Consider the following 26,350-nt stretch of genomic DNA (forward strand, 5'->3'; position numbering starts at 1 on the left):
CTAATTACCCATTCACCCCGTTCCCCACCTGTTCCCTTTTTCCCTCTGATTAGGTCCCTATATCTCTCTCTGTTTCTGCTCCTGTCCTTGTCGGATTCTTGTTTGTTTGTTTGTGTCATTCATGCCTGAACCAGACCATCGTCGTGTTCCTGTAACCTTGTCCTGTCCTGTCGGAATCTGCCTGTCCGTCTGAGCCTACGTTTTGTTTTGTAATTAAAGATACTCTGTTTTGTTAATTCGCTTTTGGGTCCTCATTCACGCACCGTAACAATTATGTACTGAAGATGTATGTGGCTAAATGTGCCATTCATTCTAAGAAGGAGATGTGTCAAAACTTACAGCAGGGCCTTGTGGTCCGGGAGCACCAGAGTCACCATCTTTGCCAGGGGCACCCTAGAAACAAGAAGATGCCATCTATTACAAATCCAAGAACACACACAATGATCTATTGACACAGACTTGAGATAAGTTGATTTAACATGGAAAATGACCTATTGACACAGACTTGAGATACGTTGATTTAACGTGGACAAGTCAACCAATGTTGATACAGCATACAGTATGTTACAGTTTGAATGATTGATCCTATCTGCTTCAGGTTTTAGTATAGCTTCACTTACAACACCCCCAACAGCTCCGGCTTCTCCTCTCTCACCGGGCTTGCCGCTGTCACCCTGTAGGGAAGAGACAGACGATGATTACTCTTACTGTACATTCATATTCTACTCAGTAAGAAACACACTGAATACCCTACCATTCATTTACATGTGTTCAGTATATGAACTAGACCGACTTGTGGAGTGGTGAAAATAATACATTTGTAGCCACCATTTAGGAATGAAATGAATGCTTTTGTTTCTTTTTTTGTATGTTTGATTACTCACAGCAGGTCCTTTGGGCCCAGGGAATCCCATAACTCCAGGCTGACCTCTGGATCCAGAGGAGCCTGGGGGTCCGGCACGACCATCGTTTCCAGTGATACCCTACATGAGAGGAGGATCACACAGGCTATCAAAGGCTATGGTGCTCTCCTGACTGAACCAACACAATTATTGTTCTACTTTCTACTTTAGACCAAGGAACGTGGAGGTCAAAACATGTTAAATCCTCTCGATAATGTCCTCTTGCCAATATAGTTTATTATATACATAGTAATAATATAGTAATTAGGTATGCATTGAGTTTGTGGTGAATAGATCAGTAGTACTTACAGCAGGGCCAACTTTCCCATCGGGGCCAGGGCTGCCAGGGCTACCAGTCATACCCTACAGCAAGCAGGGAGAGAAGAGCACACATTAGATCAAACCAAACCAAAGTTTATTGGTCACGTACACATTTTAGAAAATGTTATAGCGGGTGTTATAGCAGATGTTATAGCGGGTGTTATAATGGGTGTTATAGAGAGTGTTATAGTGGGTGTTATAGCGGGTGTTATAGCAGATGTTATAGTGGGTGTTATAGCGGGTGCAGCTAAATGATAATGAACACAAATAATATTCAAAAACTAGAAACAGGAAGAGAGTAAGAAAGAGATAGTGAGAGAAAGAGAGAGAGAGTGAGAGAAAGACAGATAGAGAGTGAGAGAAAGACAGATAGAGAGTGAAAGAGAGAGAGTGAAAGAGAGAGAGAGAGAGTGAAAGCGAGAGAGAGAAAGAGAGAGAGAGCGAGAGAAAGAGAGAGATGTGAACAGGTGACACTCACCTTGGATCCAGGCATGCCAGGCTCCCCGGGGCGACCAGCCTCACCAGTGGCACCTTGGGCTCCCATTGGTCCATTGGCTCCACGCTCACCAGGGCCACCCTATCACGTGGGAAGGTTAATTGGTGATGTCTGTGTCAAGTTTTGATAGGCAAGCATTATGGTCAGCTTCAGGGCTTAGAGATTAAATAGTGCTCTGTGAGGGTAACCAAGCCACCAAGACACATTCAGTGAGCATATTTAAAGCTACAATCGGCAGCTGTTACATCCATTTCTGGATTTATAAATTAATGATATATACCCATTGATTCTTGAAGAATATAACTTGAATATAACTTGCCTCAAGCGCTTAGTTCAACAGAATGCAAAATACTCCAATGTTTGTAAACAATGTAAATGTAAACAAACACTGTATAGCCTCACAACATTGTTAAAACTATGATTTAATATCATGGATAGTCAGCCCATGCATCCATGTTAATGAATTATAAAGTGGTTATATTTCTCCAGGCCCATCCCTCAGCTTTTTACCAAAACAAAGGCGGTGTGCCGGCTTTGTTGTTGTTTCAATTAAGGATCCTAGCTTCAAGGATAAGGATGTTTCTGTTATCGGCTGAATTTAACACCAGGCGTCATGTTTCTTCACATGGACTTTATAGTTTACTGTTCAACTATTACTGTCATTATTATTATTACTATTATTATATTGGACAATTGACTCACCTTGCCACCGGCAGCTCCATCAGAGCCGGGGAAACCACGCATACCAGGCATACCCTGTTGGAAGAAACAGGCCGACACACTGTATTACACAGTGGACCATGGCACAGGCACACCATATCACAAAGTCAAGGCTTGACTGACAATCAGTGTCCCCTGGGAATGAAAGGTATAATATGCACATGGTCTAGTATAGACTGGTGACTGAGGCTCTGATGGTTGGTTGATGCTTTTTCATATTCCAAAATCTATATGGTCATTTACTGGAATCATATGGAGATAACAAAACACAACTTTAAAACAAATCTGTCTGTGTAGGGACATAGTTCTTATGAGTAAGGGCACATCAGAGATGGGGTATCTGACACGGAAGAAGGGGGCTAAGGGGTCGCGGGTGGGAGGGGGGGGTAACGTACACGCTCCCCAGGGGGTCCAGCACCACCAGCTCCACCAGGCTCACCACGGGCACCTCTCTTTCCCTCCTCCCCAGATGGGCCCGGGGGGCCGCCAGGACCAGAGGAGCCCTGGTTTGATAAAGAGGAGGAAAGGATGGCGGGGTCAGACATCAGACCTGTAGTAAAGTCAAACCTCTAACAATACCTTCAGAAGAAACAGGTGTCTATCCCTGGGTTAGAGACCTGTGGTCCTGTTTCCCAGACACAGATTAAGCATAATCCTGGACAAAAAACCTATGTCATTGGATTCTCCAGTGAGCATGCTTTTTGGTCCTCAACTGGGCTTCTTGCTTAATCTGTGTCCCGGAAATCAGCACTAAATGTTTTCAGACATGGTCAGCTGCTTGTTAAATAAATATTTCCATAGGTTATATATAAGGGCGGTCCAACTTACAGGCTCTCCCTTTACACCGGGCTCTCCCTTGGAGCCTTGGGCTCCTTGCTCACCCTGTAGGGAAAACAAACAAATCACATCAGCACTGGAGGTTGGTGGCACCTTAATTGGGGAGGAAGGGCTCATGGTAATGGCTGGAGAGGAATAGGTGGAATGCTATTAAATACATCAAATATGGTTTCCATGTGTTTGATGCCATTCCATTCGCTCCATTCCAGCCATTATTGTGAGCTGTCCTCCCCTCAGCAGCCTCCACTGCATATCAGGTAACACTCACCACTAATTCCTGGTCCATATTACACATCACAAACTAGAGTGTAGTGCTACAAACGTTTAATTGTTTTTATACATCCATAGACATGCATTAAATGACTGTGTTCTATTGAATTCTGTGTAGTATCAATTTACAAAGTATCAATTTACAAAGCAATGCTCACCACCACTGCTTGATCAAAACAGCCCAAGCACATCACAAAATGGACTAGTGCTGCAAACTTATTCATGAAATGCTATTTGATCAATTTACTAAAAAGTGACGTTACAGTGGTACTCACATGGTTACCCTTGGGGCCGGGGCTACCACCAGCTCCGGGAGGTCCAGCGGGGCCACGGGATCCTGGGAAACCAGGAGCACCAGAGATACCAACAGCACCCTATGGGATGGACAAGAGAACACACACGTTAACGCACCAACACCCACATTCTACAGTCTTAGTGGCTTTCCACATACTACAGTCTTAGTGGCTTTCCACATTCTACAGTCTTAGTGGCTTTCCACATTCTACAGTCTTAGTGGCTTTCCACATTCTACAGTCTTAGTGGCTTTCCACATTCTACAGTCTTAGTGGCTTTCCACATACTACAGTCTTAGTGGCTTTCCACATTCTACAGTCTTAGTGGCTTTCCACATTCTACAGTCTTAGTGGCTTTCCACATTCTACAGTCTTAGTGGCTTTCCACATTCTACAGTCTTAGTGGCTTTCCACATACTACAGTCTTAGTGGCTTTCCACATACTACAGTCTTAGTGGCTTTCCACATACTACAGTCTTAGTGGCTTTCCACATACTACAGTCTTAGTGGCTTTCCACATACTACAGTCTTAGTGGCTTTCCACATACTACAGTCTTAGTGGCTTTCCACATTCTACAGTCTTAGTGGCTTTCCACATTCTACAGTCTTAGTGGCTTTCCACATACTACAGTCTTAGTGGCTTTCCACATACTACAGTCTTAGTGGCTTTCCACATACTACAGTCTTAGTGGCTTTCCACATACTACAGTCTTAGTGGCTTTCCACATACTACAGTCTTAGTGGCTTTCCACATTCTACAGTCTTAGTGGCTTTCCACATACTACAGTCTTAGTGGCTTTCCACATTCTACAGTCTTAGTGGCTTTCCACATACTACAGTCTTAGTGGCTTTCCACATACTACAGTCTTAGTGGCTTTCCACATTCTACAGTCTTAGTGGCTTTCCACATTCTACAGTCTTAGTGGCTTTCCACATTCTACAGTCTTAGTGGCTTTCCACATACTACAGTCTTAGTGGCTTTCCACATTCTACAGTCTTAGTGGCTTTCCACATACTACAGTCTTAGTGGCTTTCCACATTCTACAGTCTTAGTGGCTTTCCACATACTACAGTCTTAGTGGCTTTCCACATACTACAGTCTTAGTGGCTTTCCACATACTACAGTCTTAGTGGCTTTCCACATACTACAGTCTTAGTGGCTTTCCACATTCTACAGTCTTAGTGGCTTTCCACATACTACAGTCTTAGTGGCTTTCCACATACTACAGTCTTAGTGGCTTTCCACATACTACAGTCTTAGTGGCTTTCCACATACTACAGTCTTAGTGGCTTTCCACATACTACAGTCTTAGTGGCTTTCCACATTCTACAGTCTTAGTGGCTTTCCACATTCTACAGTCTTAGTGGCTTTCCACATTCTACAGTCTTAGTGGCTTTCCACATTCTACAGTCTTAGTGGCTTTCCACATACTACAGTCTTAGTGGCTTTCCACATACTACAGTCTTAGTGGCTTTCCACATACTACAGTCTTAGTGGCTTTCCACATTCTACAGTCTTAGTGGCTTTCCACATTCTACAGTCTTAGTGGCTTTCCACATACTACAGTCTTAGTGGCTTTCCACATACTACAGTCTTAGTGGCTTTCCACATACTACAGTCTTAGTGGCTTTCCACATACTACAGTCTTAGTGGCTTTCCACATTCTACAGTCTTAGTGGCTTTCCACATTCTACAGTCTTAGTGGCTTTCCACATTCTACAGTCTTAGTGGCTTTCCACATACTACAGTCTTAGTGGCTTTCCACATACTACAGTCTTAGTGGCTTTCCACATACTACAGTCTTAGTGGCTTTCCACATACTACAGTCTTAGTGGCTTTCCACATACTCCAGTCTTAGTGGCTTCCCACATGCTACAGTCTTAAAACCTCTTTGGGATAGGGGGCAGCATTGGGAAGTTTGGATGAAAAGCATGCCCAGAGTAAACTGCCTGTTACTCAGGCCCAGAAGCTAGAATATGCATATAATTAGTAGATGTGGATAGAAAACACTCCAAAGTTTCCAAAACTGTTAAAATAATGTATGTGAGTATAAAATAACTCATATGGCAGGCGAAAACCTGAGAAAAATCCTACAAGGAAGTGGGAATTCTGAGGTTTGTATTTTTTAAGTGAATGCCTATGGAATATCCAGTGTCCGTGGGGTCAGATTGCACTTCCTAAGGCTTCCAGTAGATGTCAACAGTCTTTAGAAGTAGTTTCAGGCTTCTATTGTGAAAGGGGAGAGAATAAGACCACTCAGAGTATGTGGCTCAGCTGAAAGCCATGAGTTGTTTATGGCGCGTGGCTGTGAGCGCGACGTTCATTCCCTTTCCTTTCTAATGAAAACAGTATTGTCCGGTTGAAACATTATTGAATATTTATGATAAAACACCCTAAAGATTGATTAGAAACATTGTTTGACATGTTTCTACAAACTTTAATGGAACTTTTTTTACTTTTCGTCTGGATGTTGTGCCCGTGCTGTGTGCATAATGATTACTGAACTAAACGCACAAACAAAAAGGAGGTTTTTGGACATAAAGATGAACTTTATCGAACAAAAAAAACATTTATTGTGTAACATGGAGTCCTGGGAGTGCCACCAGATGAAGATCAAAGGTAAGTGACTTTTGTGGCACCTCTCCTTTGCTGGAAAATGTCTATATGTTTTTTGTGGCTAGGCGCTGTCCTAACATAATCGCATGGTGTGCTTTCGCCGTAAAGCCTTTTTGAAATCGGACACAGTGGCTGGATTAACAAGACGTTTATCTTTAAGCCTATGTATTACACTTGTATCTTTCATCAATGTTTATGATGAGTATTTCTGTAATTTGATTTGGCTCTCTGCAATTTATCAGGATGTTTGTTTGAGACAATGCATTACTGAACATAACGCGCCAATTTAAATTGAGGTTTTTGGACATAAAGATGAACTTTATCGAACAAAACAAACATTTATTGTGTAACATGGAGTCCTGGGAGTACCACCAGATGAAGATCATCAAAGGTTAGGGATTAATTTTAACGCTATTTCTGACTTTTGTGACACCTCTCCTTGGCTGGAAAAAAATAGTTTTGTGGCTAGGCGCTGTCCTAATATAATCGCATGGTGTGCTTTCTTCATGAAGCCTTTTTGAAATCGGAAACTGGGGTTGGATTAACAATAAGTTTATCTTTAAAATGGTGTACAATACTTGTATGTTTGAAGAATTTTAATTATGAGATTTCTTTTGTTTGAATTTGGCACCCTGCAATTTCACTGGCTGTAGGCCAGGTGTTCTGCTAGCGGAACCCCCTTCCCAGAAAGGTTAATGACTTTACATAGAAGCATCTACTAAATGGAATTTATTATCATTAGTATAGTACGTGTAGTATTACCAGTGTTCATTTGAACATAATCAATCATAGATATTCAGATAGATGTATCCACAAGGCTCATACTTACAGTGGCACCCTTGCCTCCTGACTGGCCATCACTTCCGGGGGCACCCTGTTTGGTTACAGAAAAAGAGCGGGAAAGAGAGGCGGGGACATTATATTACTGTAAACTTCAGGGGTCAGAGGTTAAACGGTGCACTATGAGGGTGAACATAAGCATATACACATATATAAGGATAATGACCTATATAAGGATAATGACCTATAAGGATAATGACCTATATAAAGACAATGACCTATATAAAGATGAGGACCTATATAAAGATAATGATCTATATCAAGATAATGATCTATATCAAGATAAGGACCTATATAAAGATAATGATCTTTAAGCATATTTAAGATTAGGATTTACAAGCACAAGCAACCAGGACAAATAATAATATAAGCATTTAAGGGCAACCATACACAACAGTACTCACAGAGGGTCCAGCAGCACCAGCAGGTCCAGGGTTACCGGGCTCTCCACGAGATCCTTGGGGTCCGTCTGAGCCACGGCCTCCCTGAGGACCGGTCTCACCCTAAAGGGGGCAGCAGAGAGGACATTAGGAGGGTGCTGGATGATCACATTCTTTGAAACTGATGTTATCATCTGTGTGTGTGTGTGTGTGTGAGGGGGAGGTTTTGTGTGTGTGTGTGTGTGTGTGTGTGTGTGTGTGTGTGTGTGTGTGTGTGTGTGTGTGTGTGTGAGTGTAGGAATATAATTAATCATTGTTAATTTTTATGTGTTATGTTTATATTATTTCTATTGAGAACAATTTCAGTTTTTCACTCTCACTGTTTCCTCTCTAATAGAGGTCTGTACATTACAGTAGTCTCTCACTCTTTCCTCTCTAATAGAGGTCTGTACATTACAGTAGTCTCTCACTCTTTCCTCTCTAATAGAGGTCTGTACATTACAGTAGTCTACAGTAAAGGGACAGGACGGAGATGTTCCACGAGGTCATCATATGCCATCTGCTGGCCACTACCTGTATCAGCTCAGGATCTCAATCTGTGTCCCAATTCTCTACCCTTCTGCCCTAAATCTGTACTTGTTCACTTCCCTTCATGGATTTAAGAGGAAAGGACTGGAGTAAGAAATATGGGTGAAACTGGCTCTATCCAATGCTATCCAATTGAGAGAACATTTGGAAGCAACATGTGGATTAGGTTTAGGGGTAGGGGTTTGGGTGGGGGCTATGACATACCTTAGCTCCAGCGCCTCCGGGGAATCCAGGGGAACCAGATGGGCCAGTGGGTCCCTGAAGAGATCAAATAAACATTATTTAGCTAACATAGTCAGGACTAACACATGGCACTGAGTGGTGTACTCTGACTTGCTACGACAGGTAGGATTAGTCACCAGTAATAAAGATACTTACAGGGGATCCAGCAGGACCAGAGTTACCATCATTACCACGGCCACCCTAGAGGAAGAGGGTATTACACTGTTATGACAATTCTTTAACAAGTATTCCTAAAGCCAGAAATGGGCATGAATATCTGTAGGGGTACTGCAGCAATACTTTATACTATATGACAACAAGTCACTGACTTTTCTGTGTCATTCTAGATAATGTTTGCGGTATTGCTGCTATTTAGTAAAAATACATGTTTTGTCATACCCGTGGTATATGGTCTGATATACCACAGCTGTCAGCCAAACAGCATTCAGGGCTCAAACCACCAAGTTTATAATTACATTCAATTAATAAATTAAATCAACCAACCAATCAACCAACCAACCAATCAACCAATCAATCAATCTCTCAAACGAACAGTAAAGGTTGTGCTGTGCAGTACTTACAGAAGGGCCAGCGGGTCCGGGGCGGCCTCTCTCACCTGGAAGACCACGAGCACCCTAGGAAGAGGAAGAGTGGAAGGGAGCAGAGGGAGGAAGAGAGGGAGGAAGAGAGGAAGGAAGGGAGGGAGGGAGGAAGAGAGTGAGGAAATAGAGGGAGGAAACAGAGGGAGGAAGAGAGGGAGGAAATAGAGGGAGGAAACAGAGGGAGGAAGAGAGGGAGGAAATAGAGGGAGGAAACAGAGGGAGGAAGAGAGGGAGGAAACAGAGGGAGGAAGAGAGGGATGAAGCAAAGGGGGGAAGGGAGGAAGCAGAGAGATGAAGAGAGGGAGGAAGAGAGGAAGGAAGCAGAGGGAGGAAGAGAGGGAGGAAGAGAAGGAGGAAGAGAGGGAGGAAGAGAGGCAGGAAGATAGGGAGAAAGCAGAAGGACGAAGAGAGGGAAAAATATATGTTTATTGAGACGAGAGCATTACTCAAATCAAAGTGTATTTGTCATATGCACAGGATACTCACCATAGCACCGGGGTTACCGCTGGATCCAGGGGCACCACCCTCTCCCTGTGGTCAGAGGAAACAGATGAGTTCTCCAGAACAGATAACGATAGACGTACATTATGATAGATATCATTAGATTGACCTCTAACCTTAGGGCCGGCTGGGCCACCGTCTCCCTTGGCACCATCCATTCCATTGAAACCCTGAGAAGGAAATCAAAGAGCATTTTTTAGGTTAGGTAACATTCTGTATGATTAGGAGTTTAATGTGGGAATGTAGTAGTGTCATGGCTGTCATATCATCGTGGGAGTAGGGTGAAGTTGCCCCTAGTCGCTGTTCTTGGATCAGTTATACATTTCCACTACCAATGGTTAGGGATAGGATTTCGGGAGCCAGCTGATCCTAGATCTGTTCCTAGGGGAAACTTCACACTGGAGCATCCTAATGTCACTCCTCCTATTACTCACTCTGTGTCCCTTGATGCCGGGGAGGCCAGGAGTTCCAGGGGTTCCACGAGCACCCTGTAGGGCAGAAAAATGAATGTTGTGAACTGGTCTTCATAACAGACATAAACCATACCGTTTTCATTCTTCATGTAATGTATGTCTTTCAGTGCTGAAACTAACTTGATTTGGATTAGTGGTTATTTACTTTAATGTACTTATACTAGAATGGTTCTAATTCAACTTTAAATCCCACCCTGTAGACACTCTACTTTAAATTTCACCCTGTAGACACTCTACTTTAAATCCTACCCTGTAGATATTCTGCTTTAAATCCCACCCTGTAGATACTCTACTTTAAATCTCACCCTGTAGACACTACTTAAAATCCTACCCTGTAGATACTCTGCTTTAAATCCCACCCTGTAGACACTCTACTTTAAATCCCACCCTGTAGATATTCTGCTTTAAATCCCATCCTGTAAATACCCTACTTTAAATCCCACCCAGTAGACACTCTACTTTAAATCCAACACTGTAGGTCCTCTACTTTAAATCCCACCCTGTAGATATTCTGCTTTAAATCCCACCCTGTAGACACTCTACTTTAAATCCCACCCTGTAGATACTCTACTTTAAATCCCACCCTGTAGATACTCTACTTTAAATCCCACCCTGTAGATACTCTACTTTAAATCCCACCTTGTAGATATTCTGCTTTAAATCTCACCCTGTAGATACTCTACTTTAAATCCCACCCTGTAGATATTCTACTTTAAATCCCACCCTGTAGATACTCTACTTTAAATCCCACCCTGTAGATATTCTGCTTTAAATCCCACCCTGTAGATATTCTACTTTAAATCCCACCCTGTAGATACTCTACTTTAAATCCCACCTTGTAGATATTCTGCTTTAAATCTCACCCTGTAGATACTCTACTTTAAATCCCACCCTGTAGACACTCTACTTTAAATCCCACCCTGTAGATACTCTACTTTAAATCCCACCCTGTAGATACTCTACTTTAAATCCCACCCTGTAGATATTCTACTTTAAATCCCACCCTGTAGATACTCTACTTTAAATCCCACCCTGTAGATATTCTACTTTAAATCCCACCCTGTAGATATTCAACTTTAAATCCCACCCTGTAGATACTCTACTTTAAATCCCACCCTGTAGATATTCTACTTTAAATCACACCCTGTAGATATTCTGCTTTAAATCCCACCCTGTAGATATTCTACTTTAAATCCCACCCCGTAGATACTCTACTTTAAATCCCACCCTGTAGATACTCTACTTTAAATCCCACCCTGTAGATACTCTACTTTAAATCCCACCCTGTAGATACTCTACTTTAAATCCCACACTGTAGACACTCTACATTAAATCTTGGGCTGATATTTGGGCTGCATCCCAAACAGCACCCTATTTACTATATAGTGCACTACTTTTGACCAGAGCCCTGTGGGCACTACATAGGGAAAAGGGAGCCATTTGGAATGCATACTTGGTATCAGAGCCAGGTCTGTTTGGATAGGAGCATCTGACCCTTGATCTATGGGGTTAGAAGGCCACTCACCTGAGGGCCGGCGGAACCACGCTCACCGGGGCGACCAGACCTGCCAGGCTCACCCTGCAGAGGAGAGAGGAGAGCGAGGTTGATGGAGAGACAGAGAGGTCCTGTCACTGTGAACAATGCTGTGGCAAACAGTGAGAATAACGTGGCATACAAAAATGCATAAAAAAGTGATGAAAAAATAGCAAATATCATGATTAAATTACATAGTACCAGTCAAAAGTTTGGACACAACTACTCATTCAGAGATTTTCTTTTTTTTTAAAAATATTTTCTAGATTGTTGAATAATAGTGAATATATCACAACTATGAAATAACATATATGGAATCATGTAGTAACCAAAAAGTGTTAAACAAATCAAAATATATGTAATATTTTAGATTAAAAAATATGATGACAGCTTTTCACACTTTTGGCAATCTCTCAACCAGCTTCATGAGGTAGTCACCTGGAATGGATTTCAATTAACAGGTGTGCCTTGTTAAAAGTTAATTTGTGGAATTTCTTTCCGTTTGAGCCAATCAGTTATGTTGTGATAAGGTAGGGGTGGTATACAGAAGACAGCCCTATTTGGTAAAAGACCAAGTGCATATTATGGCAAGAACAGCTCAAATAAGCAAAGAGAAATGACAGTCCATCATTACTTTAAGACATGAAGGTCTGTCAATGCAGAACATTTTAAGAACTTTGAAAGTTTCTTCAAGTGCAGTCGCAAAAACCATCAAGCGCTGTGATGAAACTGGCTCTCATGAGGACCGTCACAGGAAAGGAAGACCCAGAGTCACTTGTTCATTAGAGTTACCAGCCTCAGAAATTGCAGCACAAATAAATGCTTCACAGAGTTCAAGAAACAGACATATCTCAACATCAACTGTTCAAAGAAGACTGCGTGAATCAGGCCTTCGTGGTCGAATTGCTGCAAAGAAACGACTACTAAAGGACACCAATAAGAAGAAGAGACTTGCTTAGTCCACGAAACATGAGCAATGGACATTAGACCGGTGGAAATAATTCTACAGCGATACACCATCCCATCTGGTTTGCGCTTAGTGAGATTATCATTTGTTTTTCAACAGGACAATGACCCAACACACCTACAGACTGTGCAAGGGCTATTTGACCAAGAAGGAGAGTGATGGAGTGCTGCATCAGATGACCTGGCCTCCACATTCACCCGACTTCAACCCAATTTGATTTGTTTAACACTTTTTTGCTTACTAGATGATTCCATATGTGTTATTTCATAGTTTTGATGTCTTCACTATAATTCCTACAATGTAGAAAATAGTACAAAATAAAGAAAAACCCTTGAATGAGTAGGTTTGTCCAAACTTTTGACTGGTACTGTATATATTATGAATACAGTATGTATGTAATTATGTAATCATACATGTCAATATGCAGTGGGGGGAAATATTATGGTGTAAGTTGCAAAGGAGGAAAACTAGAGGAAGTCTACATTAAATTCAGTTTACTGTCTTTACTAATGATCTTTGTTTCTGAGCTACAGATCTGACAAATGGAATGCGATAGAAGGAAAGTAGAGATCAGATCTGACTAATAGAATGAGATAGAAGGAAAGTAGAGATCAGATCTGACTAATAGAATGAGATAGAAGGAAAGTCGAGATCAGATCTGACTAATAGAATGAGATAGAAGGAAAGTAGAGATCAGATCTGACAAATGGAATGTGATAGAAGGAAAGTAGAGATCAGATCTGACTAATAGAATGAGATAGAAGGAAAGTAGAGATCAGATCTGACTAATAGAATGAGATAGAAGGAAAGTGGATATCATATCTGACAAATTGAATGAGATAGAAGGAAAGTTGAGATCATGAAAACACAACTTACATTATCTCCGTTCTTGCCTGGGGGGCCCATTGGACCACGTTGACCCATTGGACCCTACAGGGGGGGAAAAAAGCATGAAGGGAGGTGTGTGTGTGTGTGTTGCTTTGTGTCAAAGGTTACTGGGGTATAGTATACATTCATTATGACTGTTATAGATCACAAATGACAGGGCTCACTGAAATATAATATACACACAAGTGTGAATAGTCAGTGTGTGTGTGTGTGTGTGTGTGTGGCGGGGGGGGGGGGCGTGGGCGTGGGAGGTGGCTACTACAACATGGTCATAGACAGGAAGTGATGCGTTCAGAATGTGTGTCAATTGTTATTGATGGGCACAGGAAGTTGCAATGTTTGTATACTCACAGCACCGCCAGGCTCACCGGGCTCGCCAGGGGGACCATGATGACCGGGGGGACCCTGGACATGAACACAGATCAGACCATATGACACAGGGTATATAACCAATAAGACTTATTATTATAACAAATTATGGGACATTTTCCGGAAAGAAATTCATCCTAATCCTGTATGTACTAAAAGGCTTTTTCAAAGGAGATTCTCCATTGTGCTTTTTAGTCCCACACTAGACTTAATCTCCGTCCGGGAAAGCGGCCCTATAAGACGTACTGTTTTAAGACATAAATATACTACATTGTATACTGTAGAAAGAGTCTCTAAAACAAACTATAGACATGTTATGGTCAGAGGGAACATGAGAATGTAGCTGCTATAATAAACACAGATGCAAATGTTTATTTGTTAAAAAAAAAATAGATGAGTGAGGTTGGTGTTGTTGACAACACATCAAATGACTAATGAGAGGATACTTACAGTGTTTCCTGGTGGGCCAGCGAGACCACGGGGACCCATTGGCCCCTGTTGGAAACACAACAACCAATGAATCAATGAATCCATTTGCAGCAGTACTTTTCCTCCTTTGATTGAGATAAAATGATTCTGTGAGATATTGTTATCTAAAGGATAAAATAGCTGATGATTGTGAGCGACCACTACCAGAGGACTACTGCAAACCTGAAAGCATCGCACTGTTTAAGCACTAGCTTAGTATAAACTCTACTGTGTCGACAGGATCCATGATCTTCTTCAGAAACACCAATACTAATCTGGTCTGCCTGGGGTCTGGCTATGTGATTGCGTAACTCTGACTAATAATTTTGTAGATGTTTGGTAATAGACAATGGTTGGCCATTGGTGAAGACAGTTTTGCATTGCAGCAGTCCACATTATCTCTGTTTCATATAGTTAACATCACTGTTTTGATACTGTCTCTTCAGGGTTCCTGAAGGGTTCCTGAAGGGGTTTGTCTCAGCGAGGACCATTTTGGAAAAAATGTGTTTTAATTACTCCTTGTATGTGCTATCCTCTGGGAATACAATGTCCATGTATATATTGCTGTATATGTTTTTACGCAAATAAATTAAATTACATTTATCCTGGAAATGTGGCTTCACTCTCCACACTAAACAGCACAGAGGAAGAAAAAAAGCAGTTTGTACCATTGGTCCCTGTTGGGCCTGGCCACCACTGGATTTCTCGTCATAACCGTGGTGCATCTGAGGAGAGAAGTTCTGGAGGAAAGGAAAGAAACGATAAATTTGTTTCTGTTAATAACACTGTCCGTAAGTCACATTTATAATTGGTTATAATTGTTAATAACACTGTCCGTAAGTCACATTTATAATTGGTTATAATTGTTAATAACACTGTCCGTAAGTCACATTTATAATTGGTTATAATTGTTAATAACACTGTCCGTAAGTCACATTTATAATTGGTTATAATTGTTAATAACACTGTCCGTAAGTCACATTTATAATTGGTTATAATTGTTATTAACACTGTCTGTAAGTCGTGTTTATAACTGCTATAACTGTTAATAACACTATCTGTACTGTAAATCATGTTTATAATAGATTAGAACTGTTAATAACACTGTCTGTAATTCAAACTCCAAAATGGTACCCAATTCCCTACAAATTACACTACTTTTGACCAGGGTTCTGGTCAAAAGTAGTGCACTATATAGGGAACAGGGTGCCATTTGGGACATAGATTTAGTCATATAGGGTGAAATAACAGCTTGCTACATCAAAAAATTCATTAGGAAATGGGGCAAGTATCTACTAGTTTCACTATTAACGAGGAGGAACCTTTTCTATCTACTATCATTACAGATTTGTGTGCCTCTCTGTTTTCTCTTTCTAGTCCAGGGCTCTCCAAACCTGTTCGTGGAGAGCTACCATACAGTAGGTTCTCACGCTAACCCTGTTCGTGGAGAGCTACCATACATTAGGTTCTCACTCTAACCCTGTTCGTGGAGAGCTACCATACAGTAGGTTCTCACGCTAACCCTGTTCGTGGAGAGCTACCATACAGTAGGTTTTCACTCCAACCCTGTTCCTGGATAACTACCATCCTGTAGGTTTTCAATCTAACCCTGATTCTGGAGAACGACCCTCTTGTAGGTTCTCACTCCAACCCTGTTCTTGGAGAGCTACCATCCTGTAGGTTTTCACTTCAACCCTGTTCTTGGAGAGCTACCCTCCTGTAGGTTTTCACTACAACCCTGTTCTTGGAGAGCTACCCTCCTGTAGGTTTTCACTACAACCCTGTTCTTGGAGAGCTACCCTCCTGTAGGTTTTCACTACAACCCTGTTCTTGGAGAGCTACCGTCCTGTAGGTTTTCACTACAACCCTGTTCTTGGAGAGCTACCCTCCTGTAGGTTTTCACTACAACTCTGTTCTTGGAGAGCTACCCTCCTGTAGGTTTTCACTCCAACGCTGTTCATGGAGAGCTACCGTCCTGTAGGGTTTCACTCCAACTCTAATCTAGCACACCTGATTCTAATAATTAGCTTGTCGATAAGATTAATCAGGTTGGTTTCTTCAGGGGTTGGAGCGAAAACCTATAGGAGGGTAGCTCTAACTCCTCTCCTCCATAACCCTGCCTTAGATCAGAGAACCAGGGAGCTGTCCATTCACCACTGGTGCTGAAGGGAGCAGGGAGCTACTATAAACTCACCACTGGTGCTGAAGGGAGCAGGGAGCTACCGTAAACTCACCACTGGTGTTGAAGGGAGCAGGGAGCTACTGTAAACTCACCACTGGCCCTGAAAGGAGCAGGGAGCTACTGTAAACTCACCACTGGCCCTGAAGGGAGCAGGGAGCTACTGTAAACTCGCCACTGGTGCTGAAGGGAGCAGGAAGCTACTGAAAACTTACCACTGTTGCTGAAGGGAGCAGGGGGCTACTGTAAACTCACCACTGGTGCTGAAGGGAGCAGGGGGCTACTGTAAACTCACTGCTCTCTAACTCACATATCGGTTGATATTTCCTCTCAGGTAAAAAGCATGGATGTAAATAACTCTGGTTCAAGACTGGTAGTAATTGGACAATATCCACAGGAAATAGTCAGTGGATATTGTCTTGTCATGAGGTTACTTACTCCACCGCCAAGGCCAGGAGGTCCAGGGGGGCCCGGGGGGCCGGGAAGGCCAGGCTGGCCGTCCATGCCATCGTTACCGGGAACACCCTCAGGACCCTGAAGAGATGGACAGACAGATACACAGACAGCTAATCAGTAACAGAGACAGATATATTGACAGACAGCTACTCAGTAACAGCTCAGCCTTCAACAACCCATGGCTGAGTTACTTAGATAAATACAGTTCTGTGACAAATTCAGGCCTATCTTCTAATGCACTTCATAAAATAAATTATATTAGAATTGGTATAATTGGTATAGACCTAAAAGTGGTGGTTGAAGTGGTGAAGTAGTAAATGCTGTAAAAAGAAATTCTGGAATTGTTGATTTTTTTCTTAAAAATGTTTAAAATCATTCACACCAGTTGGTTTGCAAGTGCTGGTGGAGCCACTCAAAGAGTAGAGGCTGCAGTATGGGCTGCAAACCTATAATGAACAACGATCCATACATTTGACCTGTGTCAACGTTCAAACAACGTTCAAACAAAGGTCAATAGGTCATTATGTTTCATATTTGAAAAATCTATATCTGTCAATAGAAACTAATGTCAACCTTTACTTTTATAGACTAAGTTGTAAGTTAAACAGTTACAATAACATTGTACTGTAAAAACTCTACTGCAAATTAGCTTTGCTGTGTTTAATAGGTGTGTTCAATATGTGTGTTTCATAGGTATGTTCTATAGGTGTGTTCAATAGGTGTGTTCAATAGGTGTGTTTCATAGGTATGTTCTATAGGTGTGTTCAATAGGTGTGTTCAATTGGTGTGTTCAATAGGTGTGTTCAATAGGTGTGTTTCATAGGTATGTTCTATAGGTGTGTTCAATAGGTGTGTTCTATAGGTGTGTTCAATAGGTGTGTTCAATAGGTGTGTTTCATAGGAATGTTCTATAGGTGTGTTCAATAGGTGTGTTCAATAGGTATGTTCAATAGGTGTGTTCAATAGGTGTGTTCAATATGTGTGTTTCATAGGTATGTTCTATAGGTGTGTTCAATAGGTGTGTTCAATAGGTGTGTTCTATAGGTGTGTTCAATAGGTGTGTTCAATAGGTGTGTTCAATAGGTATGTTCTATAGGTGTGTTCAATATATGTGTTTCATAGGTATGTTCAATAGGTGTGTTCAATAGGTGTGTTCAATAGGTGTGTTCTATAGGTGTGTTCAATAGGTGTGTTCAATAGGTGTGTTCAATAGGTATGTTCTATAGGTGTGTTCAATATGTGTGTTTCATAGGTATGTTCAATAGGTGTGTTCAATAGGTGTGTTCAATATGTGTGTTTCAAAGGTATGTTCTATAGGTGTGTTCTATAGGTGTGTTCAATAGGTGTGTTCAATAAGTGTGTTCTATAGGTGTGTTCAATAGGTGTGTTCAATAGGTGTGTTCCATAGGTATGTTCTATAGGTGTGTTCAATAGGTGTGTTCAATAGGTGTGTTCAATAGGTGTGTTCAATATGTGTGTTTCATAGGTATGTTCTATAGGTATGTTCTATAGGTATGTTCAAAAGGTGTGTTCAATAGGTGTGTTCAATAGGTGTGTTCAATAGGTGTGTTCAATAGGTGTGTTCTATAGGTGTGTTCAATAGGTGTGTTCAATAGGTGTGTTCAATAGGTATGTTCTATAGGTGTGTTCAATATGTGTGTTTCATAGGTATGTTCTATAGGGGTGTTCAATAGGTGTGTTCAATATGTGTGTTTCATAGGTATGTTCTATAGGTGTGTTCTATAGGTGTGTTCAATAGGTGTGTTCAATAGGTGTGTTCTATAGGTGTGTTCAATAGGTGTGTTCAATAGGTGTGTTCCATAGGTATGTTCTATAGGTGTGTTCAATAGGTGTGTTCAATAGGTGTGTTCAATAGGTGTGTTCAATAGGTGTGTTCAATATGTGTGTTTCATAGGTATGTTCTATAGGTATGTTCTATAGGCGTGTTCAATAGGTGTGTTCAATAGGTGTGTTCAATAGGTGTGTTCAATAGGTGTGTTCAATAGGTGTGTTTCATAGGTATGTTCTATAGGTGTGTTCAATAGGTGTGTTCCATAGGTATGTTCTATAGGTGTGTTCAATAGGTGTGTTCAATAGGTGTGTTTCATAGGTATGTTCTATAGGTGTGTTCAATAGGCGTGTTCAATAGGTGTGTTCAATAGGTGTGTTTCATAGGTATGTTCTATAGGTGTGTTCAATAGGTGTGTTCAATAGGTGTGTTCAATAGGTGTGTTTCATAGGTGTGTTCAATAGGTGTGTTCAATAGGTGTGTTCCATAGGTGTGTTGCATAGGTATGTTCTATAGGTGTGTTCAATAGGTGTGTTCATTAGGTGTATTCAATAGGTGTGTAAACTCAGAACCTAATTTCATTGTCTAGTTACTCCATTTGATTCAGTACTGAACAGAAGCAGCAGATAAGCCAAAGACCGTCTCCTGCTCCTCACCTTCCAAAATGTCCACCTGTGTTTACAATCCTTTACAGTTCAAATCCCAACTTCCACTTCAAGCACCACTTGCCATGATTCGTCAGAAGAATCAATGACACTAATCCACCGTGCCAGAATATGTTTTTCCTTAGGCCTCCCATGGAACATCTAAACCATAGGACATGTAGCAAGCTATACAATTTACTTACAGAAAATAAACAACTTCAAGTTGAACTTAAGTTAAACTTATGTCCTAAGTTGAACTTGAAACTTACATCATCACCCTTGGGGCCAACTCCTCCCTCTGGTCCCTATGGGAGAACAACAAGAGGAAGAGAATCAGTTGTGCTACAGTGCTCCTTTCACTGCACTCCAATGAGAGAGGTGTAGTCCTACTGAGGCACCAAATGAGAGAGGTGTAGTCCTACTGAGGCACCAAATGAGAGAGGTGTAGTCCTACTGAGGCACCAATGAGAGAGGTGTAGTCCTACTGAGGCACCAATGAGAGAGGTGTAGTCCTACTGAAGCACCAATGAGAGAGGTGTAGTCCTACTGAGGCACCAATGAGAGAGGTGTAGTCCTACTGAAGCACCAACGAGAGAGGTGTAGTCCTACTGAGGTAGCAGTATACTTAGCACAAATAAAGGCATTGAACGTTTGTTTGGTGGAGCGTCAAATGGTAAGCCTAGAGCACATTCGAAAGATATCACAGTTTGAATGAACTAAAATGAATAGCATACACCACATATTTCAACAAATATTACCCATAATGAACATAATGGGCTCATTTATGATGCCTGTAATCAGGCCAGAACTGTCATTATTCAATAATATGATAACAGTCATGTACCAATGTAGGCTGCAGAGGGAAGGATGGCTCATTATAATGGCTGGAACAGAGCTAATGGAATGGCATCAAACCATGTGTTTACTATATTTGATACCATTCCACTGATTCCGCTCCAGCCTTTACCACTAAGCCCGTCCTCCCCAATTAAGGTGCAACCAACCTCCCGTGTCATGCACTAATACATTTTCACCGACATAAATCAATCTTGGGAGTAAAATGTGCATAATTACCTCTGTCTCAGACACTACTGGCCCCTGGGGACCTATGAAATCAATTGAGAGGAAAATATAATATTATTATTACCCCTTATAAACTCATATCAAACATGAACTGTGTCATAGTACTATCCTGTAAAACAATGTTTCTCAATGTACAATAATACTGTGTTGATAATGAATGCATGATGGCTGGATCCCATACAGGAATGTGAAGGCATCACAGGCTTAATCCTGATTAGGCCTATGCATGAGGAGATGTGAGTGTAAAATTTGGATGATTGGATGATTTGCTTCTCATCAATAAGGTATCCACAGTCCATTCTAAGTAATGGCCAGCCCAGTCTGGGCAGTGTAGCCTAAGGGCTGCTCAGTTCCTTTTCGGGTTTGTCCCCCTCTGTCTATAACTGGAAACATTGCAGCCAACTGGTGCCACTAGGCGGCGCCAGAACACTACCACAAAGCACAGGTGGGCAGCAGGTAGCCTGGTGGTTAGAGCATTGGGCCAGTAACCGAAAGGTTGCCAGATCGAATCCCTTAGCTGACAAGGTAAAAATCTGTCATTCTGCCCCTGAACAAGGCAGTTAACCCACTGTACTTAGGCTGTCATTGTAAATAAGAATTTGTTCTTAACTGACTTGATTAGTTAAAAAAATAAATATAAGGTCATCAAAGGCAGGCTACCCTCTGTCTCGGAGTCATCGGGGCAGATAGGACAGCATTCGCCGTCGGGGATGATAGGGTCGGCGCAGTCGGTTGTGTCCTCACAAATCACTTCGTCGCACATAACGGTTCCGCTGTCGCAGACGCAGATCTGGCAGGGTTCAGGTTTCCATACATCCTTATCGTTGTACTGTTGGCCGTCCAACGAGCAGCTGCCGAATCCACCTGGGATGATGGAGTTTTGGAGATGCAAGGTAAGTCACATGGCAAATAAATAAACCAGAAGTGACATAATTTAAAAAGAAGGCCTCCTACTTCTAACGTGTAGGCATAACCCAAACCTCTTTGAATAAAAATGTGACAATGCAGGAAAAACTAGAAAAGAGCAAACCAGTCATGACTGTGAAACTGAAGTCCTACCACAGGTACTGTAGACCTAATGTAGGATCCTAGGAGGCCACTCTCAATGAATCGACATAGGCCTAATATTGGCAAGGCCTAGAACTACCAAGATCCCAAAGGCTCAAGGCCCAACTTGAGAATCCTTTAGATATGCATTAGATGTAGGCCTATTTAGAGAATTTTAAAGAAAAAGTAGGCTACTACCCTACAACTCCCTACTACAGAAATAAATGAACTGAATGTCCTATTGTGTTGCACTGGTTGTTACCTTTGCAGTAGACCAGCATTGGCCAAAGGCCATGGGGGTGTCTAATATGGGAGTTGTAACGTGGTTGGTGAAAATGGGGGAGCCGCCCCCTCGAAACATAAAATGTTTCCAAATGCAATGAAATGCTTTGTGGCATGCATAATTACCAAGGCCTATGTTTGAACTTTGAACTACAAGCGATGCTATAGCCAATATCAGACAGGCCTGTAGGCTCTCTGATTGGGGTTCCGGTGGGTCCCTATACTTGTAATTGTTAATATCTACCACATAGTGGCGCTCCCAGCCTGTACAATGACCATATCTACAGAGCCACATGCCCCTCCCTATATCCAATCAGATAAATTGATGTCTAGACAATTCCATTGAAGACATCATAGTTAAACTATTTTCACTTAATTTGACTCCCTGGTTTAAAGTTATTCCAAAACAAGCAATGGAAACTTCTTATTGCAAATTCCATTTGTGTTTGTTAAATAGGTTACAAACTTCCATTTATACTAGTAGGCCAATGGAGAATAAGGCGTGGCTTTCCTATTGTCTAATCTTTCAGGAGCTTTTTCCAGTCCAGGCATAATTCGTTGTTCGTAATATAATTCCTAGATTTTGGTGATAGGCCTCAAATGCAAATCAACTTTTGTTCTGAGCTTTTTTTCAGAAAAATATTTCCTCATTGCTTATTTGTATTTAATTTACATCAGCAATATATATTTTTTCAAGTGGTTTGTAAATGTTTAGTTAATTCCAAATCCATCTGAACATCATGTCATCATTGCGCATCCAAGCTTTAGCAGCAACTAGAATTTCCCTTGCCCGAGGACATGGAATAGCGCGTGAACAGCGATGGCAGGGGCGCGCTAAACATGTGTCTGCACGCCAGAGAAACGCTCAGCCATGGAAGCAGAACAATATAAAATCCTTGTTCAATGCATCGAGCTTCGGAGCTCCAAAAGCAATGGTATAAGCTTTTGCTGACAATTTAACCCCATGTTTCGCACAGGGTAGCTAAGCATAATTTGTAACATCCCAAACACAAAAGAAAGGTGCGCAGCATCCTTTTACGCGCTATCCAATTCTTCATGCGAGCGTCCCTGTCCCATAATCTCATATAAAGTGATACTTACTATCGTCCTCTCCTTGACCTCTCGCCAATAGTACTGTTGCGCTCAGCAACAGCGCTAACCGAATATCCACAAAGCTGAACATGTCTAAATATTAGACATGTAGACTCTTTGCGGCAAGGGGAATCCTGGTTTTACTCCTCAGACTCCAATCATAAAACGTAGAGTCCGGTTCTTTGTTACTCCAATCCAGACCCTGACAGAACCACCCTACTGCCCAAACAAATGAGTAAACTGGGCTTTTATATGCCACACTTTTGGGGAGGTCCTGGGAGCAGAAGATAACTTGTACATGTTCAAGTGAAAGGAGTCCCTCCTTCACAGTTCAGGGGGGAAGGGCGGCATTTAAAACATGACAAACAAGTTCACATTTCGGTTAAAACGTGGACATTCAAACACCGGGGCTGTCATCTTCCGACTCTATGGATATTTTTGGCTTATTCAAACGAACTATTTTCAACCCTACTTAAATCTTGATAGTAGCCTATTCAACTTGAGGCAACTTGTCAGGAACGTTTTTAAATCAACATTTTGGAACATGCAATCAAGTGTTTCATTATTTCAATTGCGTTAAGTAAGCTAAGTATTTTATTTTATGTGGAATAGTAACAGCTGGGTTTAGGTTGTGCAATTTCAGATGATGTTGTTGCATGTGGATGTTTTCCAGCAGACACCTTCGTGTCATGGAATATCAGAATGCAAGGATCTGAATAATTATCTGATCCTGACAGATCATGAAAATTGCTTCAGAAATTAAGCTTTGATTGACGTTTACACACAATTTTACACACACATGTTAACTGTTTACACATAGAGATGCAACTTAAGGCTGGCCAATGGAGCCTACAGTTGATACATTTCTTACGGGGTCTCGTGTCGTTTTATTGATTGATAGCAATGCAATGATAGCCATAATGTTTTCATTATTGGGTCCTACAGATGGATGCTATCACAATAGTTTGGAAATGAATCACCCTTGACAATAATTGGAAACGTGGCATGGAGTGGCCCACTTAAGAATGAAGACGACATAACATTGTGCTAAGATAGTCTTGATGTAATGAGCTCTGAACAGATATGTGCCATGAGTTTATAGTTGTTGAGATGATTTTGAAATTCATGTATTACTTGTATAGGCTACACTCTCATTCACGTTTTTACTTGACAACAACATCCAAACAAAACTTCAATTAAAATGGTATACCTACAATGTGCATCCAACATTCTGTTTTTATTGATTTTGTTCATTGTGATTTTGTTTCAGTCATCACAGTGTTTGGTTGACCCACCTTTCATAAAGACAATTGAATGGTGCATACAATCCTGCACAATAATAACTTCTGGCATTAAATTCATTGTAATTACATGACATGCATAATGCAGCTTCTCCAAATCTGGGTTGCCCCTCCCATGTGTAGATGATGCTGGAGAGGAAAATGTGGCAGTATTACAAAACACTCTCATTGCACTCTCAGTGAGAGGACACGTTGCAGCTTCTATTAACGTAGCCATATCTGACATCCTTCCTTCTCCAATTAGTTTTTTTTCTACTGTATGCCACTGAGGCAATCAACCTAGAAACATGTATTTGACTTTCTAATTACAATGAGTGAAAATAATCAGAGGCAACAATTACACGTTTTGCAGCATTGTTATTTCAACGTTTAAAATGTTAATTACAGTATCTCCAGCATCACTAAGAGAGGAAGTCACATTTATATTTTTAAATGACCTACTGTTTAAAAACGAAAGAGGACCCAATGACTTAGGACACTGCAATATTTTTCCTTGAAAATTCATGTACACACTCTCATACTGGACATCACAAATAACAATCAACACTTCTAAACATCGTCTGAAATGTGTTGAGCTGTGCTATTACTTCAATTATGTCACCTAATCTTTCATTAACTAGGCTTATTTGATATACAGTATCTGCAATATATATATATATATATATATATATATATATATATATATATATATATATATAGTGGGTGTTATAAATACAGTACTAGTCAAAAGTTTGGACATACCTACTCATTGAAGGGTTTTTCTTTATTTGACCATTTTCTACATTGTAGAATAATAGTGAAGACATCAACACTATGAAATTACACATATGGAATCATGTAGGAACCAAAAAAAGTGTTAATAAACAAATCAAAATATATTTTATATTTGAGATTCTTCAAAGTAGCCACCCTTTGCCTCGATGACAGCTTTGCACACTCTGGGAATTCCCTCAACCAGCTTCATGAGGTAGTCACCTGGAATGCATTTCAATTAACAGGTGTGCCTTGTTAAAAGTTAATTTGTGGATTTTCTTTCCTTCTTAATGCGTTTGAGCAAATTAATTGTGTTGTGACAAGATAGAGGTGATATACAGAAGATAGCACTATTTGGTAAAAGCGCAAGTCCATATTATGGCAAGAACAGCTCGAATAAGCAAAGTGAAATGACAGTTCATCATTACTTTAAGACATGAAGGTCAGTCAATTTGGAAAATGTCAAGAACTTTGAAAGTTTCTTCAAGTGCAGTCGCAAAAACCATCAAGTGAAATGATGAAACTGGCTCTCAAGAGGACCACCACAAAAAAAGGAAGACCCAGAGTTACCTCTTCTGCAGAGGATAAGTTCATGGATCCAACCGCAGTGTCTTTGTGAGATGCAGAGTAGATGACAGGATGATCAACGCATGTGTGGTTCCCACCATGAAGCATGGAGGAGGTGTGATGGTGTGGGAGTGCTTTGCTGGTGACAATGTTGATGATTTACTTCGAATTCAAGGCACACTTAACCAGCATGGTTACCACAGCCTTCTGCAGTGATATGTAATCCCATCTGGTTTGCAATTAATGGGCCAATCATTTGTTTTTAAACAGGAAAATGACTCAAAACACATCTCCAGGCTGTGTAAGGGCTATTTGATCGAGAAGAAAAGTGATGGTGCTGCATCAGATGACCTGGCCTCCACAATCACTTGACAACCTGACCGAATTGAGAAGGTGTGGGATGAGTTAGACTGCAGAGTGAAGGAAAAGCATCCAACAAGTGCTCAGCATATGTGGGAACTCCTTCAAGACTGTTGGAAAAGCATTCCTCATGAAGCTGGTTGAGAGAATGCCAAGAGTGTGCAAAGCTGTCATCAAGGCAAACGCTGGCTACTTTGAAGAACAAATGTCATAGTTTTGATGTCTTCACTATTATTCTACAATCTAGAAAACATAAAATATTAAGAAAATCTAATGAGTGAGTAGTTGTGTCCAAACTTTTGATATGTATATATATATATATATATATACAGTTGAAGTCGGAAGTTTACATACACCTTAGCCAAATACATTTAAACTGAGTTTTTCACAATTTCTGATATTTAATCCTAGTACAAATACTCTGTTTTACGTCACTTAAGATCTCCACTTTATTTTAAGAATGTGAAATGTCAGAATAATAGTAGAGATAATTATTTATTTGAGCTTTT

The 26,350-nt window shown here is 41.0% G+C and overlaps 1 protein-coding gene across 1 annotated transcript in view; it reads right to left on the bottom strand.

Annotated features, from left to right (window-relative positions):
• The window catches only part of LOC110503033 (uncharacterized), a 40,577-nt gene extending 17,620 nt beyond the window's left edge, over positions 1–22,957 (bottom strand). Inside the window, exons 1-27 of the mRNA XM_036960785.2 lie at positions 22,870–22,957; positions 21,100–21,303; positions 20,431–20,462; positions 19,626–19,661; positions 16,906–17,001; positions 14,957–15,028; positions 14,271–14,315; positions 13,803–13,856; positions 13,440–13,493; positions 11,588–11,641; positions 10,024–10,077; positions 9,706–9,759; positions 9,575–9,619; positions 9,068–9,121; positions 8,643–8,687; positions 8,469–8,522; positions 7,701–7,799; positions 7,286–7,330; positions 3,822–3,920; positions 3,268–3,321; positions 2,835–2,942; positions 2,422–2,475; positions 1,702–1,800; positions 1,212–1,265; positions 885–983; positions 621–674; positions 340–393 (exon numbers count right to left, since the gene is read on the bottom strand). Of these exons, the coding sequence (XP_036816680.1) occupies positions 340–393; positions 621–674; positions 885–983; positions 1,212–1,265; positions 1,702–1,800; positions 2,422–2,475; positions 2,835–2,942; positions 3,268–3,321; positions 3,822–3,920; positions 7,286–7,330; positions 7,701–7,799; positions 8,469–8,522; positions 8,643–8,687; positions 9,068–9,121; positions 9,575–9,619; positions 9,706–9,759; positions 10,024–10,077; positions 11,588–11,641; positions 13,440–13,493; positions 13,803–13,856; positions 14,271–14,315; positions 14,957–15,028; positions 16,906–17,001; positions 19,626–19,661; positions 20,431–20,462; positions 21,100–21,303; positions 22,870–22,951 (1,854 nt within the window). The 5' untranslated portion in view covers positions 22,952–22,957. The remainder of the gene's footprint in view (positions 1–339; positions 394–620; positions 675–884; positions 984–1,211; positions 1,266–1,701; positions 1,801–2,421; positions 2,476–2,834; positions 2,943–3,267; positions 3,322–3,821; positions 3,921–7,285; positions 7,331–7,700; positions 7,800–8,468; positions 8,523–8,642; positions 8,688–9,067; positions 9,122–9,574; positions 9,620–9,705; positions 9,760–10,023; positions 10,078–11,587; positions 11,642–13,439; positions 13,494–13,802; positions 13,857–14,270; positions 14,316–14,956; positions 15,029–16,905; positions 17,002–19,625; positions 19,662–20,430; positions 20,463–21,099; positions 21,304–22,869) is intronic.
• Between the last annotated feature and the right edge of the window lie 3,393 nt (positions 22,958–26,350).

Source organism: Oncorhynchus mykiss, chromosome 23 (genome assembly GCF_057628025.1).
Source record: "Oncorhynchus mykiss isolate SJ-2025 chromosome 23, ASM5762802v1, whole genome shotgun sequence".
Classification (NCBI taxonomy): Eukaryota; Metazoa; Chordata; class Actinopteri; order Salmoniformes; family Salmonidae; genus Oncorhynchus; species Oncorhynchus mykiss.